Genomic DNA, 27,511 nt, shown 5'->3' on the forward strand with positions numbered 1-27,511 from the left:
AAAGAGTCATTGGAGCAGGGAGACTGGATCCCAGGTCTCCCACATGTGCCCTAACTAGGGTGACCAGGTGTCTGGTTTTCAACTGGAACACCTGGCTGAAAAGGGATCCTGGCAGCTCCAGTCAGCACCGGTCACCAGGCCGTTGACTGTCTGGTTGGCAGTGCCGCACAGGGGGGTTGGCAGGCTCCCTGCTAGCCTCCGTGACACACGGCTCCCAGGAAGCAGCTGGCATGTCCCCACTCTGGCTCCTATGCATAGGGGCAGCCAGGGGGCTCTGCATGCTGCCCCCTGCCCCAAGCCACCACCCCCGCAACTCTCATTGACCAGCCAATGGGCACTGCGGGGGTGGCGCCTGCAGATGGGACAGCATGCAGAGCCGCCTGGATGCACCTCCATATAGGAGCCAGAAGGGGGGCATGCCACTGCTTCTGGGAGCTGCTTGAGGTAAGCACCACCCAGAGCCTGAACCCCTGACCCCCTTCCCTCTCCCACCCTCCAAACCCCTTGATCCCAGTCCAGAGCACCCTCCTGCACCCCAAACCCCTCATCCCCAGCCCCACCCCAGAGCCCGCACCTCCAGCCGGAGCCCTCACTCCCCCGGCCCAGCCCTTATCCCCCTTGTGCCCTCCAAACCCCTCAGTCCCAGCCCAGAGCAACCTCCTACACCCCAAACTTCTCATCCCTATTCCCAGCCAGAGCCCTCTCCTGCACCCTGAACCCCTAATTTCTGGCCCCACCCTGGAACCTGCACCCCCAGCTCAGAGTCCATACATCCTCCCACATCCCAACCCCCTGCCTCAGCCCAGAGCCCCGCCCATACTCTGAACACCTCAACTCCACCCCCAGCTTCCTCCTGCACCCCAAACCCCTCATCCCTGGCACCACCCCAGAGCCTGCACCCCCAGCCGGAGCCCTCACCCCCTCTCACATCTCAACCCACTGCCTCAGCCTGTAGCCCCTCCTGCACTCTGAACTCTTCATTTCTGGCCCCATCCCAGAGCCTGCACCCCCAGCCAGAGCCCTCACTCCCTCCCCACCCCAGCCTGGTGAAAATGAGTGAGTGAATGAAGGTGGGGAGAGTGAGTGACGGGGGAATGGAGTGAGCGGTGGCAGGGCTTTGGAGAAGGAGCAGGGCATGGGGCAGGGCAAGTGTGTTTGGTTTTGTTTGAGTAGAAAGTTGGCAACCCTAGACCTAACCACTGGATTACAGAGTCATTCTCACTCACTCTCTCTAACCCTTTGAAGATAAATATAACTGTCATTGGGCCAGAGGTAGAGAAAGCAAGAGCATACAAGAGTGTAAGAATGAATCTGTAGTCCAGTGATTGATGCATATTCAAGTATATTTATCAGCTTGTTCTGATTTGTTGGTTTCTCCATAGCTGGAAGTAGAGATGGCAACCGTTTGCAGCTGAAGCACACAACCCCAGAAACTGCCTTACAATGAAAGGAAAATGAGGGAGTATCCCTCCCTATGAATGAGACTTGACAGTTCTGTTTATTTTACCACAGAAAAGAACCGTCTGAGGTAAAGCTCTGTTGTTCCATAGGCTGCTCTGTGTTATTGTTTGCTTATCTGGTAATGTTAGAAAGAAATCAAAGGGCATAAGGAAAGGGTGCAATTCATGCTGTCTAGAGGAGTCCCTTCCGCTCTCTATTTAGTTGGCAGCACAGCCAAGGGGCTGTGCAGTGTATGGGGGAGGGGAAGGAAAGTGCTTCTATTTGTTCACTTTCTTTCTGCTGTCTTTGCCCCGGTTATGCTCTGTGGGCTCCAAGTAAGTCAGACTTCTCCAGGCCTTCACCCCACATTGAATGGTGCAGAAAGAAAGTTTGTAAATGGCTAAAGTGTGGGGATGTAATTATTGCTTTTATATTTCACTGAACTGAGGGATCAAGCTGGAAATCTAATGTGAGTACAACTTTTATTTTTAATATAGTTAAGCTTTAGAAGTTGGATACATTGCTCTGCTGCCCCTTAAGGCATTGTCTACACTGGAAAAATGCAAACCTGTATTCCAGCACCAATGCAGCTGCACCAGTGCTAGCAATCATGTAAGCACTAGTGTGATCTAGGTGCTGGCATTTTTACCGCTTTATAATGAAAACTTGTTGTGACCAGGGTAGTAAAAACACCCGTGCCTTGTCTGCATAGAATTCAGCACTAGTTGAACTGCACATTGCCAGAATAAGGGTATACATTTTTCTGGTGCAGTGCAGACACACTCTTAATTTAAAGATGTGAAAATGAAGCAGAACTGAGCAGAAGGAGAGGGACAATAGGGCAAAAAGAAGGGATTAAGAAACCAGGCAATTTTGAAATACCTTGGAAAGATAATGGGGATTGGAAACTACTGCAGGCTGAAAAGAGTAATAATGCTTAATGTCTTGGATTAGTTGTTGGAAATGAATCCTGGGTAACAACAAGGCTTAAGGAGGCTGCTGTCTCTTTAAATGGAACGAGCTTGCAAGATGCACCGAAACAGGAAGAGTTTGTTAAAAGCAAACAATGAAGGATCGGAGAAGTGGGAGAGCATTCAATATAGCTACAAACAGGAGAGTGTAGCTTCTCCTTTTGGTACTTTCTTCAGCTTTTACTGTATGACACAACTTTTACTTAGAAGGTTTATCGTGGTGAAGTCCCCTTTCCTAAGAACAAACCATCAGAAAAAAAGAGGGGAAACCAAAAAAGGGGGAACTTTCTATACTAAAGCAGACATTGCTGGAATCTGGTGAGTGGAAAAAAAAAATCCTATTTTTAACAACTTTGAATTAAGGAAATATTAGAGTGGGTTCTCAATAAACAGAAGTTAGCAATAAAATATTGATGAGTGTGCAGCAATTACAAACTTAAAAACCCAGATGAGGATATGTATAAGCAATGCAGTTTTTAACCTTAAAACACTAAATTTGTTAGTACTGGGTGTTATGTTTGATTTTCTCTCTGACTCCATAGAGCTATGTGTTAATGGCTAATGATTACATTATTTGTATGAAAAATTGAAATTTCAAATCTCCAAAGAGTCTGTGAGATAATGTAATAAATTGAGAAACTACTCTCAACCTATTCTTTAAAAAAAATCATATTTGTTACAGCAGAAAATGCCATGCCATATGCACTCTCCTCCTGTATCATGTTTCAAGGGATCTTTAAGACAATGGGGCCAATCCTAGAAGATGTTAATTGCTGCTTGGGAAGCACTAAGTCACTGGAAGCTGGGAATGTTCAGTACCTTCCAGATATCAGAGGGGTAGCCGTGTTAGTCTGAATCTGTAAAAAGCAATAGCGGGTCCTGTGGCACCTTTAAGACTAACAGAAGTATTGGAGCATAAGCTTTTGTGGGTGAATGCCCACTTCATCAGATGCAAGCCTTGCGTCTGATGAAGTGGGCATTCACCCACGAAAGCTTACGCTCCAATACTTCTGTTAGTCTTAAAGATGCCACAGGACCCTCTGTTACCTTCCAGATGGTGCTCATGCAGGATTGGGCCCTGGAGCTGGTTGAGTGGATGTTAGGTGATTTTGGTGAGGTTTGCTTTGTTAAAATCCTGATCCTCTCGAAGTCCAGGGGAGCTTGCCATTGATTTCAGTGGAGTCAGGATTTCACCCTATATTTTTAAAAGGAGAGGAAGTTAGGGTTTGCAAGATCAGGCCCTTATTTATAAAAGTAAGCCTTACATAATGGGGATATGTGCATGAACAAAGATTATGTACAGCAATAAGGATGTGCTCCATAGAGCTTACAGCAAGCTTTAGAGTTGTATTGTAGTCTTATTAGGAAGAGGATTAGCATTTTCTTGTGGTACACCTCTACCCTGATATAACACTGTCTTCAGGAGCCAAAAAATCTTACCGTGTTATAGGTGAAACCACGTTATATCGAACTTGCTTTGATCCGCCGGAGTGCACAACCCCACCCTCTCGGAGCGCTGCTTTACCGTGTTATATCCGAATTCATGTTATATTGGGCTGTGTTATATCGGGGTAGAGGTGTATTGTGAAATGTACAAGCAGAATCCTGTGGTCAGGGAGCTGTGCTAGTGACATCAAAGGACTGCTTTGCACAAGTAAAGGACAAGTTGATTCCAACTGGATTGCTGTGTTCTGCAGTGTGTGTATATACAGAATGTATTCTTGTCACATGGGACTATATATTCTTGCATAATAGATCTGATGGAAAAATTAAAAAAAACGAATACAAGGTAACATGGGGCAGGGGAAAGCAGAAATGGCACATTTAACTGAAGTTGTGTTGCGCTCAGCAGAATGGTGTTTCTGTTAGGCTGGCAGCAAACAGGCTCAGATTCTACAGTAGGATCTTCATGCAACTGCAAGGATCTAACCATGAAGTCCCACTCAATTTAATGGAGCTGTGCTTGGGTTCAAGGGTCCCCCACCACATCTGATTAAAGTAGTAGGACTGTAGGTGTGTGCTCTACTTATGGTAGATTTTAAATTAGTCCATAATCCAGCAATATATAATATTTAGCTATGTCACACAATGGGAATATGGGAAATGGAAGAATTTAAAAACTCAATGCAGAAATCTGTTAATGGTTCATGCACTGTATCAATACGTTAATTGAACCAATGGTCATAATGGGTCAAGTTCTTCTTCTCCTTTATAGCAGTGTAAATACAGAAGAATTCCACTGAATTAAGCCTGTAATAAGATCTATGAGAGCTTATTCTTGCTTAACTTCAAGAAAATCAGAGCTTTTATGGAGCAACAAGAGAAATAAAGATTTACAATATTATTGTAAAACAATTTGGCAGCAGAACATAGGTATAGAAGCTGTACTTGTAACTTAATTTGCTTTTTTGAAAGAACAGGAGTACTCGTGGCACCTTGGAGACTAACAAATTTGATACAGACTAACACGGCTGCTACTCTAAAACCTTCTTGTAAGACTTATTTCTACTGTAAAAAAACAAACAAAAAAAACCCAACAGCTTTGTCTAACATGTTTAAACAAATTCATTTTTAATATAGTATCTTTTCAAATGAATTAACTGAATATTCTATAGAAACTGATCATCTACTGGTACTCTTTCAAAAAGACTTTTTAAAAAAGAATGTTCTGTTGTATTGAGAACAAGAGTCAAAAAGATATCTGACTTCAGAATACCTATTCTAATAAAGCATTGGAAACACTCTAAATTGGAAAGTGTTTAAAATAAATGGGCAAAATTCTGCTCTGAGGTCTACCTATGATTTTATTTAGCCCCTGATTCTACAAAGCAGTATGTATTTTAATCAATCCCTATTCAGTATAGCACACAAGCACATGGTAACTGATTGCATGAGCAATCTAACCAATCGGACTACTTGGTTTAAAGTGAGGCAGGTGCTTAAGCACCTTACTGAATCTGGACCTAAAATCATTGTGGATACGTGGGTGTACCTAATTGCATGATTTGGTCTGATATACTTGCAAGATCACAAATGTTCTTACCTCTATTGCTAGTAACATCACTAGTTAGTCGGATGAAGGATTTTATTTAAAGGTAAAATGCAGAAGTGGTAACTTTTATTTGCCCTTTCTGGTGCTCTTAACTTAGTTTTTGACTGTTTAGTTTCACTTTCATTTATCTGTTTCTTAGTAGCTTCTTTTTCCATTCGTCATGCATTTCGGACAATGCTGAAATGTTTGGGTTCCAAAAGGGATGTTTAAAGAAACATTCTTAGTTTAAAAGACTAACTGTAAATAAATCTCTTACTAATACATTACAATATTAAAAATGGAAAAACGTTAAAAATCCAATATACCCATCACTTTAACTTGCTTTTTATATTTCTCTCAACTTGGACAGAGAGAATTAAGTCAGTTTCACTTCTGGATTCTTAAGGTTGAGGTTTCAAAGACTACAGGGAAGTGTTTATTTTTTGTTTGTAAAAACAGTTGTTTTAAGATATTTAAAATGTTAGAACATTTCAGTTGGTGTTTGGTTTTATTAAAAATCCCCCTGTGACAGGGTGACCTCAACGGAAGCATCCTCCAGCATCAGGTTGCAGCAGAACAGGCACCCCTGCTTCAGCATTCCTCTTCAGAGTTCCCAGTAACACCACACAGGTTTCTCTGATTCACTAATACCCTCCAGGGGCAGGCAGGGGAGGATTTACTAAAACCTAGATCAAATAATCCATAGCAAAAGCCCCAACTAGTCCATTTCTCACACCCAGTGATATAGGCCTGGTCCACACTAACCCCCCACTTCGAACTAAGGTACGCAACTTCAGCTACGTTAATAACGTAGCTGAATTCGAAGTACCTTAGTTCGAACTTAACGCGGGTCCAGACGCGGCAGGAAGGCTCCCCCGTCGATGCTGCATACTCCTCTCGGCGAGCTGGAGTACTGGCGTCGACGGCGAGCACTTCCGGGATCGATTTATCGCGTCTTAACCAGACGCGATAAATCGATCCCAGAACATCGATTGCCTGCCGCCGGACACTCTGGTAAGTGAAGACGTACCCATAGTTAGTAAAATCCTATAGGCTCTAGTAGTCCATCCCCATAACACATACCACATGGAGGCTCTTCTTCAGTCATCTCCTATCCTTTTACCACAACAGTCACCCCAGCCCTTCTAGCTAAAGTTAAACCTTACTGTTCTTAGGAGGAATCCCCACAGTGTCTCTGCTGGGAGTTCATCCTCACTGAGGTAGCATCCCTCACTTCCCCTAACCTTCTCATTGGTCACCTGGGCCCAGCTGCCCACGCATGGAGACACCAGTAAGACCCTCTGCTGTTCCCTGGCCTTTCACCTTCTGGCTTAGAAGTCACAAGCAAGTCCCTCTGGACTTCAGCCCTCTCCAGTCCTGGATCTTTGGCTTGGGAATTCACCCCTCTTGTTACTCACCTACCTTCAGGAGCTACCTAAAGCTTCCTTCACAGACCCTAGCAACTCTCACCTGTCCTGACAGACCTTTCAAGGACCTCCTATTTATAGGACCTAAGTGCCCTCTCTTAAGCTTCACTTAGGAGGTAGCTGGTGAATCACAGGCGCACTGGCTTCTTCCTTCTTTAGGGCTGGTACCACTCTGTGACACCTTGATTTTACAAAATTTTAATTCTGGGCCAAGTTTAAATTGGCATTTAAAAAATAAAACACACCCTGTTTTCACTGAAATAAAAAAGTTAAAACATTTCCAGTCAGACTTTAAACAACAAAAACAAAGTTTAAACAAAACCTAAATTTTTGGGATGTGATTGAATTTAATTTTTTCAACAAGGGAATGCTACTGTATGGGAGGGATGGATTAAATGTTTTAGGTAATTTAAAATTATCAAATTGTGTTGTAGTGCATATAGCATAGGGAGAGTATTTGATTATAATCTGGCTTACTTTACAGTAAGTGTTAATGTACATACTTTACCAAAATGATTATAACTTGTATTGTATGTGTTCATTTTTCTTTTGTAGATAGAACAATGAGAGATTCCCATCCCAGTTGGACCTGCTTGTCTTACAGCCTGTTGACCTTTTCCTTGCTTTGTGTAACAGCTGAGAACCAATGTAAGATCGGAAATCAAGTGGCTGATTGCAGTCATCTAAAGCTGAAACAAATTCCTTCAGATCTCCCAATTAATATAACAGCGTTGGACATTTCTCATAACCAGCTAAACAAGCTACCACCTGCAAATTTAACAAAGTACAGCCAGCTTATTTACTTGGATGCAGGATCCAACTCCCTCTCTAAACTTCAGCCAGAACTGTGCCAAACTTTGCCCCTGTTGAAAGTTTTGAAGCTGCAACATAATCAGTTGCATGAGCTCACTGACAATGTTTTTGCTTCCTGTTCCAGCCTGACAGAGCTCAATTTAGGGTACAACATAATAAAGATCAAAAGCAATCCTTTCAAAAACCTGAAGGTAAGATATATATATATATATATATATATATATATATAGAAATATTTCTTCTCTTCCCTTTTAGAAAATGAAAAGCAATTACTGAATTAGAATCCAATGCATCTCCAGAGCAGGTCATGGTCCTCATCTGGGAAGGTCCAATACACTTAATTAAATTTTTAATTTTTATAATTTTGCCAGCTAATACTCATGTTTATTTTTAAGCATGTTATTATTTTTATCACTTTGAATGTTCATAGCTATGGGAAATTATGGATGAGGCCAGACAATTATTTAATGGCAGTAGATGTTGAGATTCAAAAAGTTAAACTTTATAACTGTTAAAACACAAGTTGTTAACCTCATATGTCAAAATATACAATGTAAATAACCTTAAATCAAACTCGAGCAGCATTTTTCTTACTTTGTGTATCTGTAAATTTTTATTATAATCAATCGGTTTGTGTGTGTACAGTGAAATTGATGTTTATCGACATTTACTTATAAATAGCTATGCCTTCCAAGCCTAAATATATTCTTCTTCATTCTCTGGAGAAGAAGCAACCTATTGTTACTATTAACTTCTTCAGACCTTTTATTTTCCCAAAGAATGTTCCAGATAAGGCCCACTGGATTAGAGCAGAATGGGGTCTCTGCCACCTCTGTGGGGTTCTTCCTCTTCTGAGGCCTCTCTGTATACAGGGTCCATGGTCTGTGACAGGGGAAGAGTGGCAAGTGGGCAGGTCTGGAGAGGTGGGTGAGATGGAGGCAGAGTTTGAGGTTGCATATCATTCCCCCTCAGTCCCTGTGGAAATGAGAGAAGATAATACAACCTGAGGAAAATGAAAAATCAGATACACTTCTATCTCGATATAACGCTGTCCTCGGGAGCCAAAAAATCTTACCGCATTATAGGTGAAACTGCGTTATATCGAACTTGCTTTGATCCACCGGAGTGCGCAGCCCGGCCCCCCGGAGCACCGCTTTACTGCGTTATAGCCGAATTCATGTTATATCAGGTCGCGTTATATTGGGGTAGAGGTGTAGGAAAAACAGCAGAATGTAGAATGACTTAAAATCTCCTAAATTTACTGCAAGTTTTTCTCCTTTTTGGCCAAGTCTAGACGGTAGTATGTTTTGTGTGTCAACTTTTCATATTCCAAGCACACACATTTGTGATTTTTCTTTACCAAGCTGAGGGGTTACATTTCTTACCTTTTTCAGGCCTCTATGAGCTTTTGGGGCCTATATTAATTTGTAGCTGCTAGCCAACATGGTCATCTGCTTAGAATTTGTCAGCATTCTTCTGCCTTGGGTGGTTGTCAAAGTAACCACAGTTTATTTATCAGTAAACTGATCTCCAGCAGCTCAAGTGAGTGTTGTGGTTACCCTGACCAGATAAGCTCTCTTTTTTTCAGCAGTTGGAGAATCACCAGAACACAATTGCTCTGGCTATGCTCCTGGCATTCCTCCTGTGCTACTTGGTGATTACCCCAGAGTGTGAGGATATATGATTATTTAAATAAGCAGGTTTTGTGCCTTTAGGCACTTCAGGTCCACAGTCTAGCCTTAACTAATACTGTGAGGCTGGCAAAGTAGTGGTATAATTCCCATTTTTTATTTGAGGAAATAGAGTCTCAAAGTTATTAACAAGCTTGCCCAAGGTTACAAGTTATTAGTATTCAAGTCTAACTGTGAAGACCAATGTTTAATATACTAACATACAGTGCCTCCCAGTTTACTTTGTCTCTCTGTTTGACCACTTATAAAAATAGGACTGTGGTAATACTTCATTTGTAGTCTCAAAGGACATAGCAAAAGTGGGTAATAATTATTAGCTACATTTTACATGTGGGTTAAGTAACACAATAAGGAGAGTTTTGCGAGGGAGTTCTCCAGGTGAAGGAGGAGTGATTATGGTTCGGGTAAGTTTGTGGTCTCTAGCATGTATGTGTTTGTGCTTGTGATGTACTTGCTGCATGACTGAAATATACTGTATTTGCTTGTTTGGGGGACGGCATGCTGACCCGCAGAGCCGTAACAAGGAATTTTTGCATCCGAGGCAAGGGCCAGCTCCAGGCTCTTCGGTGGCAATTCGGCGGCGGGTCCCGCAGTCCCTCTCGGAGGGAAGGGCCTGCCACCAAAGAATGAATGAAGCGGCCACGGCAATTCGGTGGCAGGTCCTTCCCTCTGAGAGGGACTGAGGGACCCGCCACCAAAAAAGTGGCGGCAGTAGAGTTGCTGCCGAAGCACCGCCAATCACGTGGGTTTTTGTTGTTGTTGTTGTGTTTTTGTTTTTTTCCCCCTCCACCCCGGTTGGGCAGTAGAGCTGCGCCCCTCTGCTTTGCACACCTGAGGCAAGTGCCTCACTCACCTTGCCCTTGTTATGGCACTGTCTGACCATGTGTGTGCGATGAGCCTAGCAGCCTGTTAGGCAAAGCTGAGAGCTTCTTAACGAGGTTTTGATTCCTAAGCACTTTAGCACCCATCAACCCTTAACCAGGGGGCGGGGCTACTCAGGAAGACCAGGACTTTAAAAAGCCCGCTCCCAAGTGTCCAGAGGAGCTAGCGACCAGGAGTAGCTAACAGAAGAGTTTCGTGAGGGAGTTTTTAGACGAGGGAGTGTGAACCGGGGGGCTAGATACACTTAACCTTATTTAAACTTAAAGCCAAGAACCCCCTGATAATAACAAAACAACCAGAAAGGAACTAGCTGCAGGAGTAAAAAGATAATGGAGGCACAAGTCCAGCAACAGAGTGGGGGCTATCCAGTTTATTGTACCCAATGCAGCATGTATGATTACCTGCCCTGTGGGCAGGTGGCGATGTGTGCATTTGGTGCAAGGAGCTCTTGGCCCTCAGAGACCATGTATGGGCTTTGCAGACCAGAGTGACTGAACTGGAGGAGCTAAGGGAGACCGAGAGGTATAGAGATGAGACTTTCTGGGACACAGTAGAACGGTCCCACCCCCGAGTCTGACAGTCTGTGTGCTGTGGAGAAGGATGAAAGTCTCAGGGAAGGAGAACATCCAACTGGAGCAGAGGGAAATGATCCCATAGTTGGGACCCTCCTTTCAGATGATGTCGTGGTATTCTCACACACTGAGGATAGCTCTCCAGGGCGGGGAACTCCAGTTATTAGGAAGAGACAGGTAATAGTTTTGGGGGATTCGATTATTAGAAATGTAGATAGCTGGGTTTGAGATGACTGGGAGAACTGCATGGTGACTTGCCTGCCTGGTGCAAAGGTTGTGGATCTCTCGAGGCATGTAGATAGACTTATGTGTAGTGCTGGGGAGGAGCCAGTGCTCATGGTACATGTAATACCAATGACATAGGGAAGGATAGAAGAGAGGTTCTTAGGCTGCTACGTAAGAGATTGAAGTCCAGGACCTCCATGGTAGCATTCTCTGAAATGCTTCCAGTTCTGCACGCAGGGCCACTTTGACAGGCAGAACTGCAGGGTCTCAATCCGTGGATGAGACAATGGTGTAGGTAAGGAGGAGGGGTTTAGATTTATTAGGATCTGGGGAAACTTTTGGGAAAGAGGGATCCTATACAGGAAGGATGGGCTCCACCTAAACCAAAATGGAACCAGATTGCTGGCATTTAAAATTAAAAAGATTGTAGGGCAGCTTTTAAAATAAGGGCTGGGGGAAAGCTGACAGGTGCGGAGCAGCACATGGTTCGGACAGCGGTATCCTTAGGGGAGGATCTACTAATGGAGATTCTCTATATCCTAGTAAGGAGGAGAGGATGGATGATGATAAAATACAGGTAGGATTTGACGAGAAACAGTAAAAGGAAGAAAAGTCCCATTCAATTACATCATGTAATGGCAGACAGCTAAAATGTGACAAGTTTTTAAAGTGCTTATATACAAATGTTAGAAGTCTAAATAATAAGATGGGTGAACTAGAGTGCTTCATATTAAATGAGGATCTTGATATAATAGGCATCACAGAAACTTGGTGGAATGAAGATAATCAATGGGACACAGTAATACCTGGGTACAAAACGTATTGGAAGGACAGAACAGGTTGTGCTGGTGGGTGAATGGCACTGTGAAAGAAAGTGTGAATCAAATGAAGTAAAAATATTAAATGAACCAAACTGTACCATAGAATCTCTATGGATAGCAATTCCATGCTCTAATAATAAGAATATAGCAGTAGGGATATACTACCGCCCACCTGACCAGGATGGTGATAATGACTGTGAAATAATCAGGGAGATTAGAGAGGCTATTAAAATAAAAAACGCAATAATGAAGGATTTCAGTTATCCACATATTGACTGGCTACACGTCACCTCAGGACGCGATGCAGACATGAAGTTTCTTGACCCATTAAGTGACTGATTCTTGGAGCAGCTAGTCCTGGAACCCACAAGAGGAGAGGCAATTCTTGATTTAGTCCTAAGTGGAGCACAGGTGAAGTCCAAGAGGTGAATATAGCTGGACCGCTAGGTAATCGTGACCATAATTTAATTAAATTTAAACATCTTTATGGTGGGGAAAATACCACAGCAGCCCAACCCTGTAGCATTTAATTTCAGAAAGGGGGACTACACAAAAATGAGGAAGTTAATTAAACAGAAATTTAAAAGGTACAGTGCCAAATGTGAAATCCCTGCAAGCTGCATGGAAACTTTTAAAAGACACCATAATAGAGGCTCAACTTAAATGTATACCCCAAATTAAAAAAACATAGTAAGAGAACCAAAAAAGTGCCACCGTGGCTAAACAACAAAGTAAAAGAAGCAGTGAGAGGCAAAAAGGCATCCTTAAAAGGGGGAAGCTAAATCCTAGTGAGGAAAATAGAAAGGAGCATAAACTCTGGCAAATGAAATGTAAAAATATAATTAGGAAGGCCAAAAAAGAATTTGACTCAAAAAGTAATAGCAATTTTTTTTTTTTAAGTACACCAGAAGCAAGAAGCCTGCTAATCAACCAGTGGGGCCACTGGATGATCAAGATGCTAAAGGAGCACTCAAGGATGTTAAGGCCATTGTGGGGAAAAAACTAAATGAATTCTTTACATCGGTCTTCATGGCTGAGGATGTTGGAGAGATTCTCAAACCTGAACCATTCTTTTTAGGTGACAAATCTGAGGAACTGTCCCAGATTGCGGTGTCATTAGAGGAGATTTTGGAACAAATTGATAAACAGTAATAAGTCACCAGGACCAGATGGTATTCAACTAAGAATTCTGAAGGAACTCAAATGTGAAATTACAGAACTACTAACTGTAGTCTGTAACCTATCATTTAAATCCACTTCTGTACCAAATGACTGGAGGATAGCTGATGTGATGCCAATTTTTAAAAGGGCTCCAGAGGTGAACCCGGCAATTACAGGCCTGTAAGCCTAACTTCAGTACCAGGCAAACTGGTTGAAACTATAGTAAAGAACAAAACTGTCAGACGAATAGATGAACATAATTTGTTGGGGAAGAGTCAACATGTAAAGGGAAATCATGCCTCACCAATCTACTAGAATTCTTGAGGGGGTCAACAAGCATGTAGACATGGAGGATCCAGTGGATATAGTGTACTTAAATTTTCAGGAAGCCTTTGACAAGGTCCCTCACCAAAGGCTCTCAAGCAAAGTAAGCTGTCTAGAGGGAAGGCCCTCTCATGGATTGGTAACTGGTTAAAATATAGGAAACAAAGAGTAGGAATAAATGGATAGTTTTCAGAATGGTGAGAGGTAAATAGTGGTGTCCCCCAGGGGTCTGTACTGGGTGTGGTCCTATTCAACATATTCATAAATCATCTGGAAAAACAGTAAACAGTGAAGCAACAAAATTTGCAGATGATACAAAATTACTCAAGACAGTTAAGTCCTGGGAAGACTGCAAAGAGCTACAAAAGGGTCTCTCAAAACTGGGTAACTGGGCAACAAAATGGCAGATGAAATTCAGTGTTGATAAATGCAAAGTAATGCACACTGGAAAACCTAATCCCAACTATACATATAAAATGATGGGGTCTAAATTAGCTGTTACCACTCAAGAAAGAGATCTTGGAGTCATTGTGGATTGTTCTCTGAAAACATCCACTCAATGTGCAGCAGCAGTCAAAAAAGCGAACAGAATGTTGGGAACCATTAAGAAATGGATTGATAATAAGAAATAATATCATATTGCCTCTATATAAATCCGTGGTATGCCCACATCTTGAATACTGCATGCAGATGTGGTCACCTCATCTCAAAAAAATATATTGGAATTGGAAAAGGTTCAGAAAAGGGCAACAAAAATGATTAGGGGTATGGAACAGTTGCCATAGGAGGAGAGATTAATAAGACTGTGACTTTTCAGCTTGGAAAAGAGACAACTAAGAGGGGATATGATAGAGGTCTATAAAATCATGACTGGTGTGGAGAAAGTAAGGAAGTGTTATTTACTCCTTCTCATAACACAAGAACTAGCAGGCACCAAATGAAATTAATAGGCAGCAGGTTTAAAACAAACAAAAGGAAGTACTTCTTCACACCATGCACTATCAGCCTGTGGAACTCCTTGCCAGAGGATGTTGTGAAGGCCAAGACTATAATAGGGTTCAAAAAAGAACCAGATAAGTTCATGGAGGATAGATCCATCAATGGTTAGTAGCTGGGATGGTGTCCCTAGCCTCTGTTTGCCAGAAGCTGGGAATGGGAAACAGGGGATGGATCACTTGATTATTACCTGTTCTGCTGGATGGACCCAGTATGGCTGTTCTTATAGAATCATAGAAGGGTTGGAAGGGACCTCAGGAGGTCATCTAGTCCAACTCCCTGCTCAAAGCAGGACCTAATCCCCACCTAAATCAGATTGTTTTTATAAGATATGGCCTATTGTGTAGAAGACAAAAGACTTTATTCTCCATTTCATTTGATTAACGCAGCGCAGGAGAGCAGGGCTGGCCTTATCATGAGGCGAACTGAGACGGCCGCCTCAGGTGCCAGACTGGGGGTGGGGGCGCCATTAGGACCCAGAGCGTAGAAAATTGTCTGCTGCTGGTGCGTGTGTATTCTCTTTGCTCTAGATGCACAGAGATGGTAGAGTGCTGTGCTGGAGGAAGGAGGGCACAAGAGACACAACAGGCAAGCAGAAGAAAAGGTGAAAGGGAATAATAGAAAGCAGCAGGAGCTGCTGGGAGAGAGAGGAGGAGGAGCCTCTTATGTACCTCTCTAGCACCTCCAGGAGCCTGGACTGATTAACATCAGCTTCTCAGGGAGCTTCCTGTTTCCTGCTGCTTCCCTGAACCCACTTGAGGAGAACAGACAGTCAACTGAAATAGTAGGAGCCAGTTAGGCCCTTAAGATGCTGATCTCTTCCCTCACTCAGGCCCTGCTACCAGCCGGCTTATTTGTCCCCTTCATTTGAGTGTTGAGGGCCACTAGAGCTGGCACAGAACAGTCGTGAGAGAAAGAAAAAAACACCCCTCTGGGGCAGCATTCAGAAAAAGAAAGAAAAGCTTCCTTTGCTTTCTATCTAAGCAAGAAGGCGCTCTCCTGAGATACATAGACACACATGTTCACAGTGAGCCTTCTGGCCCCAGTGAGGATGTGAGTGGTGAGGAGATGCCTGATCTTCTAGTTAGTCAGAGTGCAGGTGACCTGACAGCTACTGCTGAATAACCTCCCCTTACTATAGCATGCGGGGGTCTGTGTTAAGCGTGAACATAGAGCTATTCCACCAGCTCAGCATCAATCTGGGGGCTGCATAAAAGGGCCTTAGAACAACCGAGAACTGGGCCAATAGGTAGGCTCTAAAGACTTCTCTCACATTGGTTGGCTGCCTTAGGCAAGTCTGAGCAACCCCCTTAAACTCTGTGTTCCAGTTAACTGCTCTGTAAAATATAGATACACCTCTACCCCTATATAACGCGATCCGATATAACACAAATTCTGATATAACGCGGTGAAGCAGTGCTCCGGGGGGGGGCGGGGCTGTGCACTCCGGCGGATCAAAGCAAGTTCGATATAACACAGTTTCACCTATAATGTGGTAAGATTTTTTGGCTCCTGAGGACAGCGTTATATCGAGGTAGAGGTGTACTTGCTTACCTCATCAGAATGTTGAAATGCAACTAAATAATGTTTACTAAGTAAAAGGATTAAGGCCACTCAGAGGGAGTGGTGAGAATAGAATTCAAGTCCTGGGCTAACTGTTTGCTGTCCTTTAGGCCTTTAGCAGGAGGAGGAGATTTAGATAAGCAGCTTGCTTTTTACCATGTCATGTCAGGTCAAGATCACCGAATGGTTGTAGCTTGCTGTGTGTGATGTCAGGGGGCTTTCTCCAGCAGGAGACTGGAGGTTGGCAGCCTGAAGCCATGTTGGTCATCTAGCTTAAGGATTCTCATAATGGGTGACATCTGATGTAGACAGACTATTGCCTTCCAATGTATGTGTTTCTCTGTGTTACAATTTTTATTCTATTGCTCTCCTAATTGTGATGATGTGACCAATTTTTAACCTCAGAATGGCTAAAATAATTCCAAAGGTATCTAACTTGTTATTGTATTTTCACCTGTTTTTCCCCCCCCCCAGAATTTGAACAAACTGGATGTATCTCATAATCGTTTGCTTTCTACAAAATTAGGATCTCAGCAACAGTTGGAGAGCCTTCGTGAGCTCGTGCTATCAGAGAATAAAATCACTGAGTTAAAAAAGGAAGAACTAGATTTTCTTAGCAAGACTTCCTTAAATAGGCTTGACTTATCATCAAACCCACTGAAAGAGGTAAGAAATACAAGACCACATCCTCAGCTGGTATAAATGATTTACACCAGCTGAAGATCTGACTCATAATTTTTCTATTTTGCAATCACTGATAAAAGAATAGTATTCATTTTGGTCGGGTAATATTGTTCTGTTGTAATAAAATGCACATTACTTTATTCTTGATATTGTGAGTTGGTTTATTATGTAGGTGGAGTAAGATTTCTGATGCACTTAACTACTCATTTCCTTTTATTTAAGCATTTCGGATTTGTAAAGATGCAATATTGTTACTACTAGTTAAGACTGAGTGATAAAGGGCATGATTCAGCTTCCACTGAAATAAATGGGAGCAGGATCGTGCCACAATTAATAACCAAAAGTATATCTACACTGCATTTTAAACCCTCATAGACTCTAAGGTCAGAAGGGACCATTATGATCATCTAGTCTGACCTCCCGCATGATGCGGGCCACAAAAGCTGACCCACCCACTCCTGGAATAATTCTCTCCCTTGACTCTGCTGTTGAAGTCCCCAAATCATGATTTAAAGACTTCAAATCGCTGAGAATCCTCCAGCAAGCGACCCTTGCCCCATGTTGTGGAGGAAGGCGAAAAACCTCCAGGGCCTCTGCCAATCTACCCTGGAGGAAAATTCCTTCCCAACCCCAAATATGGCGATCAGCTGAACCCCGAGCATGCGGGCAAGATTCTCTAGCCAGACCCTCTGGAAAAAGTTCTCTGTAGTAACTTTTAATATCCCATCATTGACCATTGTTACTAATTACCAGCGATGGCACGTTATTGACCAAAATCACTTTATCTCATCAAACCATCCCCTCCATAAACTTATCAAGCTTAATCTTAAAGCCAGAGAGGTCTTTTCCCCCACTGTTTCCCTCAGAAGGCTGTTCCAAAACTTCACCCCTCTGATGGTTAGAAACCTTCGTCTAATTTCAAGCCTAAACTTCCCGACGGCCAGTTTATATCCATTTGTTCTCGTGTCCACATTAGTACTGAGCTGAAATAATTCCTCTCCCTCCCTGGTATTTATCCCTCTGATATATTTAAAGAGAGCAATCCTATCCCCCCTCAGCCTTCTTTTGGTTAAGGTAAACAAACCGAGCTCATCAAGTCTCCTTTTATACGACAGATTTTCCATTCCTCGGATCATCCTAGTGGCCCTTCTTTGTACCCGTTCCAGTTTGATTTCATCCTTTTTAAACATGGGAGACCAGAACTGCACACAGTACTCCAAATGAGGTCTCACCAGTGCCTTGTATAACGGAACCAGCACCTCCTTATCCCTACTAGAAATACCTCGCCTAATGCATCCCAAGACCGCATTAGCTTTTTTCACGGCCACGTCACATTGCCGACTCATAGTCATCCTGCGATCAACCAGGACTCCGAGGTCCTTCTCCTCTTCCGTTACTTCCAACTGATGCATCCCCAGCTTATAACTAAAATTCTTGTTAGTCATCCCTAAATGCATAACCTTACACTTCTCACTATTAAATTTCACCCTGTGGCAGTGAGTCTCGGAGCCCAGCTACGTGTGGACAAAGGGTTCAGGCTCTGAAGGTTGGGTTGGGGAGGGCTTCAGAGCTAAGCTCCGGTCCAAGCCACAGCTTCTGCACTGCTGTTTTTAGTGCCATAGGTCAAGGCCTGTGAGCTTGAGTCTATAGACCAGGCCTCTGAAACTTGCTGCTCTGGATTTTAAAATGTAGTGTAGACATATCCCAAGAAAACACATTCAACCGTAGTAGCTAGACAAGATAAGCAGCAACATAAATGTACTATAAGTGCTCAAAATAGCCATTCCATCTCTTTCCCCACGAACTTAGAGATGTTGGCCAGGGAAATGCAACAAAATACTACAAAAACAAAAAATAAATGTATTAACCTTTTTTCCACAATATTGTCTGTCTTTTTTCTTGAAAAGAAGCATCAATTTTCCTTTCCCTCTTTCTCCTTTGCATTTACTCTCTGCTGTCCACTTCCTTTGTTCTCTTGCATTGTATTCTCTTCCCCATTGCCCTTCCTTTGTTCAACTGTCACCTTCATTCCTTGTTTCTTAGCTGTGTGCCATTGCCCACTTTTGTTTTTCTGTTTCTCGTCTTCCTTTCTTTCTCCTGCATATTTCTTCCCCCTCTGTGGCATCTTCCCTGACATCACACCACCTCTCTGACTCTTTTAATTGAAGTTCCAATGGCTCTGGTTATCAATGCATTGTACAAGAACTGCCAACATCTGGGTTTTATTCCTAGTTCTGCTATAAATAGTCCCCTGGTATCTTGGACAAACTAGTTAATCAGTCTGTCCTTGCATTTCCTAACCTTGACCTAGCTCACAGAGATGGTGTTAGCTAAATTCATTCATGCAAAGTGCTCAGATATTATGAAAATGAGCACAGTAGAAAAGCATACAAATAGATTAAAAAGTGGATGTCCTCTATCCAAGTTTACTCCCTGCATGCTATTTTATGTACTACACATGTACATTCCAATCAATGCAGCATTAAAATATGGTTCTGCCCTGAAAAGTGATTGCAAAAATGGCATTGTTGAGTCCTCCCTGACTTTCAAGATAAGTATACTTGTTTCACAAGTAAATTGGTATTGGTTTTGTTGTTGTCTCTCTCCCTCCTACCCCCCTGTCAGCTCTGAAAGTCAACCTGTGTTCTTTCTAGCTCATGTACTAGCACAGATGAGTACTTGTGCCTATCACTCATCAATTCTGGTAACGAATCAAAAAGAGGGGCAAATATTCTGATTTGTAACTGCCATTCATTTTGTGGAAAAATGTATGGGCTCTAGTTTCATGAGTGCATATTGTGCCCACATAAAGGAGGCTGAGTTAATCTTGACTGTTGTTGTAGGCCTAAATACTTCTTACTTTTTTTTTTTTTGCCAAAGTATTCCATGTTCTCCTTCATTTAGTGTCATATTGACACTTCTTGACAATAGACCAGTAAATGAAACCTCACAGGAAATACATGGCAGAGAGATTTGTTACATATATTTCCAAGTTACCGCTAAAGATTCAGAGTTAAATGAGAATTAGACACAGACTTTAAATCACTTTCATGTATCTACTGTAAAAGTGAGGTAGGTTTTTTCATTACTGATGAAAAATATTAATGTTCAAGGGTATTACTACAGTGTTTTGAACCATTACTATAGAAATATAACACTTTAAAACAAAGTTTGGTTAAATCCTGTGGAATTTAGTGAAAATCTATGAGTTAATTTAAATTGTATTCTTGGTCTAAGGTAGTGATTTGAAGAACTTTCCAGCTTTTGGCTTTATGGAACAACTTTCTTAGGTGGTGGGTTTTTTTTCTTTTTAATGTCAAAATCATTAATGTTTTTTTCCTTCTAGTTTCACACAGGTTGTTTACATGCAATTGGAAATCTGTATGGCCTTGTGCTGAACAACGTTGAGCTTGGCGAAAATCACACAGAGAAACTTTGCTTGGAATTGTCAGGCACAAGAATTCAGAATCTGTCACTGAGCCAGGTCCAGCTTTCTTATATTTACAAGTCAACCTTCCACGGACTGCAAACAACAAACATCACAGCTTTAAACCTTTCCAAAAATTATTTGAACATGATAGACAATGACTCTTTTACCTGGCTTTCAAACTTAGAGAATTTAAACCTAGAGGATAATAGGATTTATCACTTATCTTCTCATTCATTGTATGGATTGTCCAATGTCAAATATTTGAATCTGAGACGGTCACATGTCAGAAAAATTGATGATTTCTCCTTTCGTTGGCTAAGCCATTTAGAGTATCTTCTTATAGATAGTAATAATTTTCAAGCAATTACTCCTAATATGTTCACAGGCTTGGACAATCTGAAATATTTGAGTCTATGTAACTGGACCAATGGCTTACAAATAATAACTAATAAAACATTTTCATCACTTGCTAATTCTACTCTGCAGTTTCTTAATCTTACAAAAAGTAGAATCACAAAAATAGAAAGTGGAGCATTTTCTTGGTTGGGACACCTAAAAATTCTTGATTTGGGACTCAATGAAATAAACCAAATGCTCACAGGTCATGAGTTTAAAGGTCTGCAAAATATTGAGGATATCTACCTTTCCTACAACAAACAGTTGACTTTGACAAGCGAATCGTTTGCTTTTGTTCCAAGCCTTAGAAAACTGATGCTACGGAAGGTAGCTTGTAGCAATCTGGACCTCTCTCCTTCACCTTTTCACCCTCTACGGAATCTAACCATCCTGGATATCAGCAACAACAATCTAGCTAATGTAAAAGATGATTTGTTTGATGGACTTCACAAACTTGAAATTCTGGATTTGCAACATAATAATTTGGCTCGACTTTGGAAACATGCCAATCCGGGTGGCCCTGTCCTTTTTTTAAAAGATCTTCTTAACCTGCATATACTTAATTTGAAGTCTAATGGCTTGGATGAGATTCCAGTACAAGTTTTCAAGGGATTGTTTCAATTAAGAAGCCTGGATTTAGGATCAAATAATTTGAACTTGCTTCCAGCATCTTTGTTTGATGACCAGATATCTCTGAATTCATTGATCCTTCAAAAAAATCTTATAACATCTGTTGAAGAAAAAGTGTTTGGGACAGCTTTCAAGAATCTGAAAGAACTAGAGATGGATTCCAATCCATTTGACTGCACCTGTGAAAGTATCTCCTGGTTTGTTAGTTGGCTTAATGTGACCCAAACAAACATACCTGGATTAGATACCCATTACCTTTGCAACACACCACCTAAATATCATAGTAATCTGGTGATGCATTTTGACATTTCACCCTGCAAAGATAGTGCCCCTTTTAAATTACTGTATATAATAAGCACCACTGTGATAATGCTCCTCCTCTTTATTGTTATTCTTATCCATTTTGAAGGCTGGAGGATAGCATTTTACTGGAACGTGTCAGTAAATCGAGTACTTGGTTTTACAGAAATAGACAGGCAACAGGAAGAATTTGATTATGATGCCTACATTATTCATGCAAGAAGGGACAGGAATTGGGTGTCCAAGAACTTCATTCCTCTGGAAGAAAATGATCAGTCTCAAATTAGGTTTTGTTTAGAGGAACGAGACTTTGAAGCAGGCATATCTGAATTTGAAGCCACTATTAATAGTATAAAAAAAAGTCGGAAGATTATCTTTGTTGTCACTGAACATCTCTTAAAAGATCCCTGGTGCAAAAAGTGAGTATGTGTGTGTATGTGCATGTGTGTGAATAACACTTGTTCAGCAGATCTTTAATGCAGTCATCTCTAAGACAGCGGTCTACTTTCTTGAAAACAGGAAGTCCAGGGCAAATTATACTTTGTGACATGAGTGTAACTGTCTGTCTGACATTTAATGGAGATACTCCAGATGTATCCCAGTGTAACTGAAAGCAGAATTTGGCTCATAATCTTCCTGCTTGTCTAGTCAATCAAACCATCATTTCCCTTCAGATGATCTTCCTTAAAAATAGATGTTTGAGACAAGACAATGATTGGTGAGGTTGTAAACATACAAAGATCATTTTTTGAGCCAGGGCCTTCCCACTGCCAGTTTGGGTGACTGACAGAAAGAAGACTGTATACTAAGTGAGCCTAAAATTGAGACAGTTAACTTGAGTTAATTTCTTGGAGGGGAAATTATTATTATTTTTGTTTAGTTAAATTAAAAAATGAGTGATTTATTTATGTAATACCAGTATTATCATAAAGGTTAAATGTTAAAAACTATATACAGATTCGGCACTGACCTTTTGTGGGGCTATCACAGAAAATTATTTGATGTCACTCATCCCTACATAAGTCAGCTGATTCAATCATTCATAAGCTCTGTGTAGTTATATAGCATGTACTTTCAAGACACCATTTTTTAATTGCCTTATTTTTTGCTTAAGGTTCAAGGTGTACCATGCTGTCCAGCAAGCTGTTGAGCAAAGTCGGGATTCCATCATACTGATCTTCCTTCATGACATTCCAGATTACAAACTGAATCATGCACTTTGCTTGAGAAGAGGAATGTTCAAATCTCGCTGCATCTTGGATTGGCCAGCTCAGAAAGAACGGGTCAGTGCATTTCATCAGCAATTAAAAATGGCACTTAAATCTAGCAGCAACATGCATTGAATTTCTAAAGTATAAGATTGAACTGATAGGACACTTCATTTCAGACTGACTAAAGGATAAGAGTCCTTATGGGGAAAAATTAAACCAATCCACAGCAACTCCTCTATTTTTCCTATTATGTGTTTTTAATTGGTAATTGTTCTTATCCTTCGTATATTGTTTCACCTGTATTTTGAGTTCATAAAATGGTCATGATGGACACACAAAATAGGACCGACAAATCTTTCAATCTGTGATCATAAAGAATCAGCTTATTTAAAATAGAGCAGAAATAGAGTGAAGAAAGGGGTGGTGAGAATGAGTAGCGGCATGGTAAATTTCCATATGAAGGGGTGCTGAAAAGACTGGGACTGTTTACTTTAATGTGATACAGATATACAAAGTAATGAATGCTAGAGAGGGAGTATGCGCCTGGACATGTAGACCTCATGTTAATTCCTTCAGTGTTGGAAAGGGCTGCCTGCAGGCCCTCTGGATTAAGATGAATTTCAAGCAATGTGAGAGGATCCAGAACTTCTCTCCTGCTTCCTAATTCTAATAGTCTTCTATCTAGATGCCTCCCCTCTAAAATAGCTTGAATTTAGGGCATCCCGAAAGGAAATATTTTAGTATTGTATAAATTCAAGAACAGTAAATTGATTATTTCTAGTCCTTAATTTTTTTTTCAAATGAAAGATGAAATCTGATAAATATTGCTTCCATAGCAGATAGTTATTATCCAAAATGCATTTTCTGGGTATAAGGACCTTACCTTGCAAAATTCTAAGCTGTGTACTTTTTTTCTTTTTAGTTCTACCTTTGGTTTTTCCACTTAAAATGAGTTGGAGAAAAGTGTTTAAATAAGAATGGCATACTGGTACCATGTGTCTTGTAAACAGTACAATTAATAGTCAAAGGGAAAATGAGAGCCTTAACAGTGACTTGACGAGAGCGCACTCACAGCTACCCGTTAGGCAGAATTTGATGGAGGAACCAGGCTATTGCTCTGACAGTACTGAACATTGATGCCCTAATTCCCTGCTCTCTTGTACCAGGCTACTATTCTGATTTGGTGAAGTCTCAGACTCATTTGACACAGGTATAAATGACTATACAAACTGCAAGGTAGTGAAGAATCAGACCCTAAAACTTTTAAACCCTTTTAGGGACAAATCTTCCTTCTCCCATAATGGAAGGCCCCTCTAAGCAGAGAAATTGGTATGGTTCTGCTGCGTTGGGTGCCTAGACCATGGAAGTCTATGTAAGGGGTATATACCTTCTGTGGTGCTAGGAGTCCAGCTTCCCAGCCATGTGGGGATGATTCTTTCTACCTTGGTCTCCATGGATTTCACTGATATTCAGCCTGCTAGTTGTGATGTGCACTGAATGGGGCCTTCATGTTTTTGTACAGACATAATCACATACTATTCAAAATACAATATGTCTCTTTAAGAGGTTGTAGCTTTACCTAGAAATCTATTACTAAAACATAGGAAAATTCTTGTGGATTATATCAGTGAAAGAAAACCACAGCATCCCGATTTGCATGACATTTTACATGCACATAAATCTTAGTGTGAACGACAGCAACAGTCAGCTCCCCTTCTCCTGCTGCCAGCTTGCATCAAATGGCAGCTAAAAATACATGCCTATTTAAGTATGCAATTTCTTTGTATGCCACAGGGAAACTATGGGGCTATTACTAGCAAAGGAGGTGGCTTGTATGATAGCCAATGATAGAAGAGGTGGTCCACATCACAATCTTTCTATTGAAATTTGATGCATGTTGAGGGGCGGTGAGGGGACCTTTGAGGAACCCTGAACTAAGAAACAGACTCTGGTTGAAATGGGTAGACTTATCTAGCAGGGTGCTGGTACAGAAGCACCTAATTAGCCCCTGCCCAGTCAGCTCCAATCAGGGGAAACAGATTGGGGCTGATGGAAAAGGCCTGATGCTGGCCTGAGGATTGGTGACACTTGTTGGCCTGACAAGCCAAAAGGCTGGGAGGGAGCCAGGGAGAAGTCAGTCAGTCAGGCTTCCTAGCTGAAGGCTGCCTCTGCCTGTAAAGGAGGTGACTAATCCTACAAGACTTGTATATAGATACCCACTGGTGGTGGGAGAACCTTATATAAATAAAGACGTGTGTTTCACAACCCGGAAGCCTCTCTGAGCCTTATTGGGGGCAGCAAGCGGAACCCAGGAAGAAGGGTAGGACTTGAACCCTGTTACAACTTTACATTGGATTTTTAACTCTTTTTTTTTTCCTTGTAGTTTTCAGATATTGCTATTTTACCAATATTACTATTATTTCTTAGTGTCCCTAAAAAATATCTATAGGTACCCACGTCTGGCTCTGCGGCCCTCTCCCATAAATTAGAAATATACAAATGAAAGCGTCTCATATTCATCCACCAAATCCTCAGCCCATCCCCTCTTCAATAACCTGAGAACAGATGGGTTCTGCAGACTTCCCAAATACAGGATCTGGTGGACCAAAGGGAAAGTAGGTCCCAAAGTGGAGTACCCTTTTCAGAGAACACGCTGACAGCAGCTCCCTTTCATTTACATTGAGGGTGCTGAGACATGAGTATTCATGTTGATCTCTACAATGGCTTATGGCGGGGAAAGAGAGGTGATTTCTTAGGTAACTGTGTCCCAAGCTATTTAAGACTTTATAGGTTAAAACTAATACCTAGAATTCCACCTAGAAGATTATTGTGAGGCAGCAGAGATCTTGGAGTACTATTTAATATGCTTTAAGGTGCAGCTCCACTGAATAAGTAGCCCACCACATTGTGCATTAGCTTCAGCTTCTGACAGGTCCTAAGGTAGCCTCCCATACCGCATATTACAGCAATCTAATCTTGAGGTAACAAAGGCATGAATAGCAGCATCAGAGAGGGAAGGCTGCATTCTTCTCACCAGGCTCAGACAGAAAAGTGCCAATGGTTGCAACCACTATCTGAACATCCAAGAGCAGCTCAGGATTTATCAACACTTTTACAAATGATCACCCTCAGTGATGGGGTGCTCATATAAATTCTGCTAAGCCATATGGCTGTTTCCTCATCCCACCCTCCTATCTGTGCCTTGTCTAGATTAAATCACAGCCAACTCTCTCTCATCCACATCCTAACTTCACCTGAGATATTGTGTAGTTCACTGGGTAACTTATACTTGGCTGGATCACTCATGACTGAGACAGAGAGCTGGATGAATGCATTGTGGCCTATATCATATAGCAAGAACTAAACCATATGGGTGCACAATGCACACAAACTAATTATTCTAGTAACCTCTGCAGGAAACTCATAAATATTCTCCTGAAAAAAGATATTCATGGGCAAAACAAACTCCCAAAGCAAGCATATGGAAGGATATTTTTTCATGCTCATAATTAATAATTTCTATGGATTAACCTGCTTGGTTGAACTTCCTCCCACTCTGATACCAAAATGTATATGAATATAAATTGTCTATATACAAAATGTACTATAAAATGTTTTGTGGGAGGCACCTCTGCTAGTCTACTTGAGCTCAACATGGATTTAGGATCGCCCAAAGATTCTGAAAGTTTTTTAAAATTAATGAGTCAAAATCACATTTGATTTTATAACTGAAATATGACCAACATTTTCTCTCATCTGTAATATAAATATCTTTTTTCTATTTGAAAAATAATTGTCATTATATTGCAATATAATGACGTGAGCACACTAGGAGAGTCAATTAAACTTTAGCATTACTCTATGGTATGTGTATATATTCAAAGTAATAACTGCTTAGTTTAGGGACTAAAGTGAGGGTTTTGTTTTACTCCTGAAGATCTGCAAAACTAAGAATAAACTGAGTTTTATTCCTTCTTGTAAATCAAAAGAATTGTTCACTAAATTGCAGTTACAAGGCCCATCAGTTATATCTGTACAAACCAAATGAAGGCAGTGAAATTGGACAGGGGTTGCTGTGGGATCTCTGTGTGACTATGGGCACAATTGCATCACCATCATCTTTATTACAATGAAACATGCAAAGGAAAGAATTCAGGATAACTGACTTGAACAGCAGAAATAGTAATGTGTTGCCTATATAAACATTTTGTTAATATTGTAGCTGAAGACTGTAGAGCTGTAGATGTGAGTGGGGAGAAAAATCTTAAAAGTAAATTAACTATCCAGTTGTTTGTTCTATTGATTTTTGCTTTGGATCTCTTTCTTTTGATCCATAATCTTTTTTTCCCTTTGGCAGAAGGAAGGGAAGAATTATAAATAATACTATAATTCAACTGGGTGTGTACTGAACTCATTTATTTCTGCTTTAATTGTATGACTTTTACTACACCTCTACCCAGATATAACGCTGTCCTCGGGAGCCAAAAAATCTTACCGCGTTATATCGAACTTGCTTTGATCCACCGGAGTGCACCCCTCCCTTCCTCCCCCCCCCCACCCCCAGTGCTGCTTTACCGCGTTCTATTTGAACTCATGTTATATCAGGTCGCATTATATCAGGTAGAGGTGTATATGTACAGAATCCACACAAATATGGGTTAGCTGGCTTCAGCAAAGCATTCAGGCTCAAATCCTCAAAGGAAGGTAGGTACTTGAACCCCAGATTTAGGGGTAGGGGCTAGAGGACACCCATTCCCTTACAAGGTATAGCCTTGGGTACTTATCTGAGTATGGGAAACCTTGGTTCAGTTCCCCCTTCTGCTTGAAGAGAAGAGATTTAAACACTCTCACTGATCTCTAGGAGATTTTGTTTGGGGGCTCTCCCAGTTTCTCTTGTTGAAGCTTTAATTGAATAATTAAATATTAATTGGACCCAAGAAAGA

At 41.4% G+C, this 27,511-nt stretch overlaps 1 protein-coding gene across 1 annotated transcript; it reads left to right on the top strand.

The window, feature by feature from the left end:
* The first annotated feature begins 2,408 nt into the window (after nt 1–2,408).
* On the top strand, nt 2,409–27,096 carry TLR3 (toll like receptor 3). The gene is made up of 5 exons (XM_034770857.1): nt 2,409–2,729; nt 7,425–7,873; nt 16,392–16,583; nt 19,948–21,776; nt 22,472–27,096. Exons 2-5 carry the CDS (start codon nt 7,433–7,435, stop codon nt 22,698–22,700), a joined length of 2,691 nt encoding a protein of 896 aa, XP_034626748.1. The 5' UTR covers nt 2,409–2,729; nt 7,425–7,432; the 3' UTR covers nt 22,701–27,096.
* Nucleotides 27,097–27,511: the final 415 nt, after the last annotated feature.

This window comes from Trachemys scripta, chromosome 5, assembly GCF_013100865.1.
Source record: "Trachemys scripta elegans isolate TJP31775 chromosome 5, CAS_Tse_1.0, whole genome shotgun sequence".
NCBI lineage: Eukaryota > Metazoa > Chordata > Testudines > Emydidae > Trachemys > Trachemys scripta.

Bases quoted from the DNA above. Each gene is read 5' to 3' on its own strand.
- TLR3 (XM_034770857.1), top strand. From the start codon at position 7,433: ATGAGAGATTCCCATCCCAGTTGGACCTGCTTGTCTTACAGCCTGTTG. The intron at 7,874-16,391 runs GTAAGATATATA...CCCCCCCCCCAG, and splicing joins ATCCTTTCAAAAACCTGAAG to AATTTGAACAAACTGGATGT. The intron at 16,584-19,947 runs GTAAGAAATACA...TTTTCCTTCTAG, and splicing joins CATCAAACCCACTGAAAGAG to TTTCACACAGGTTGTTTACA.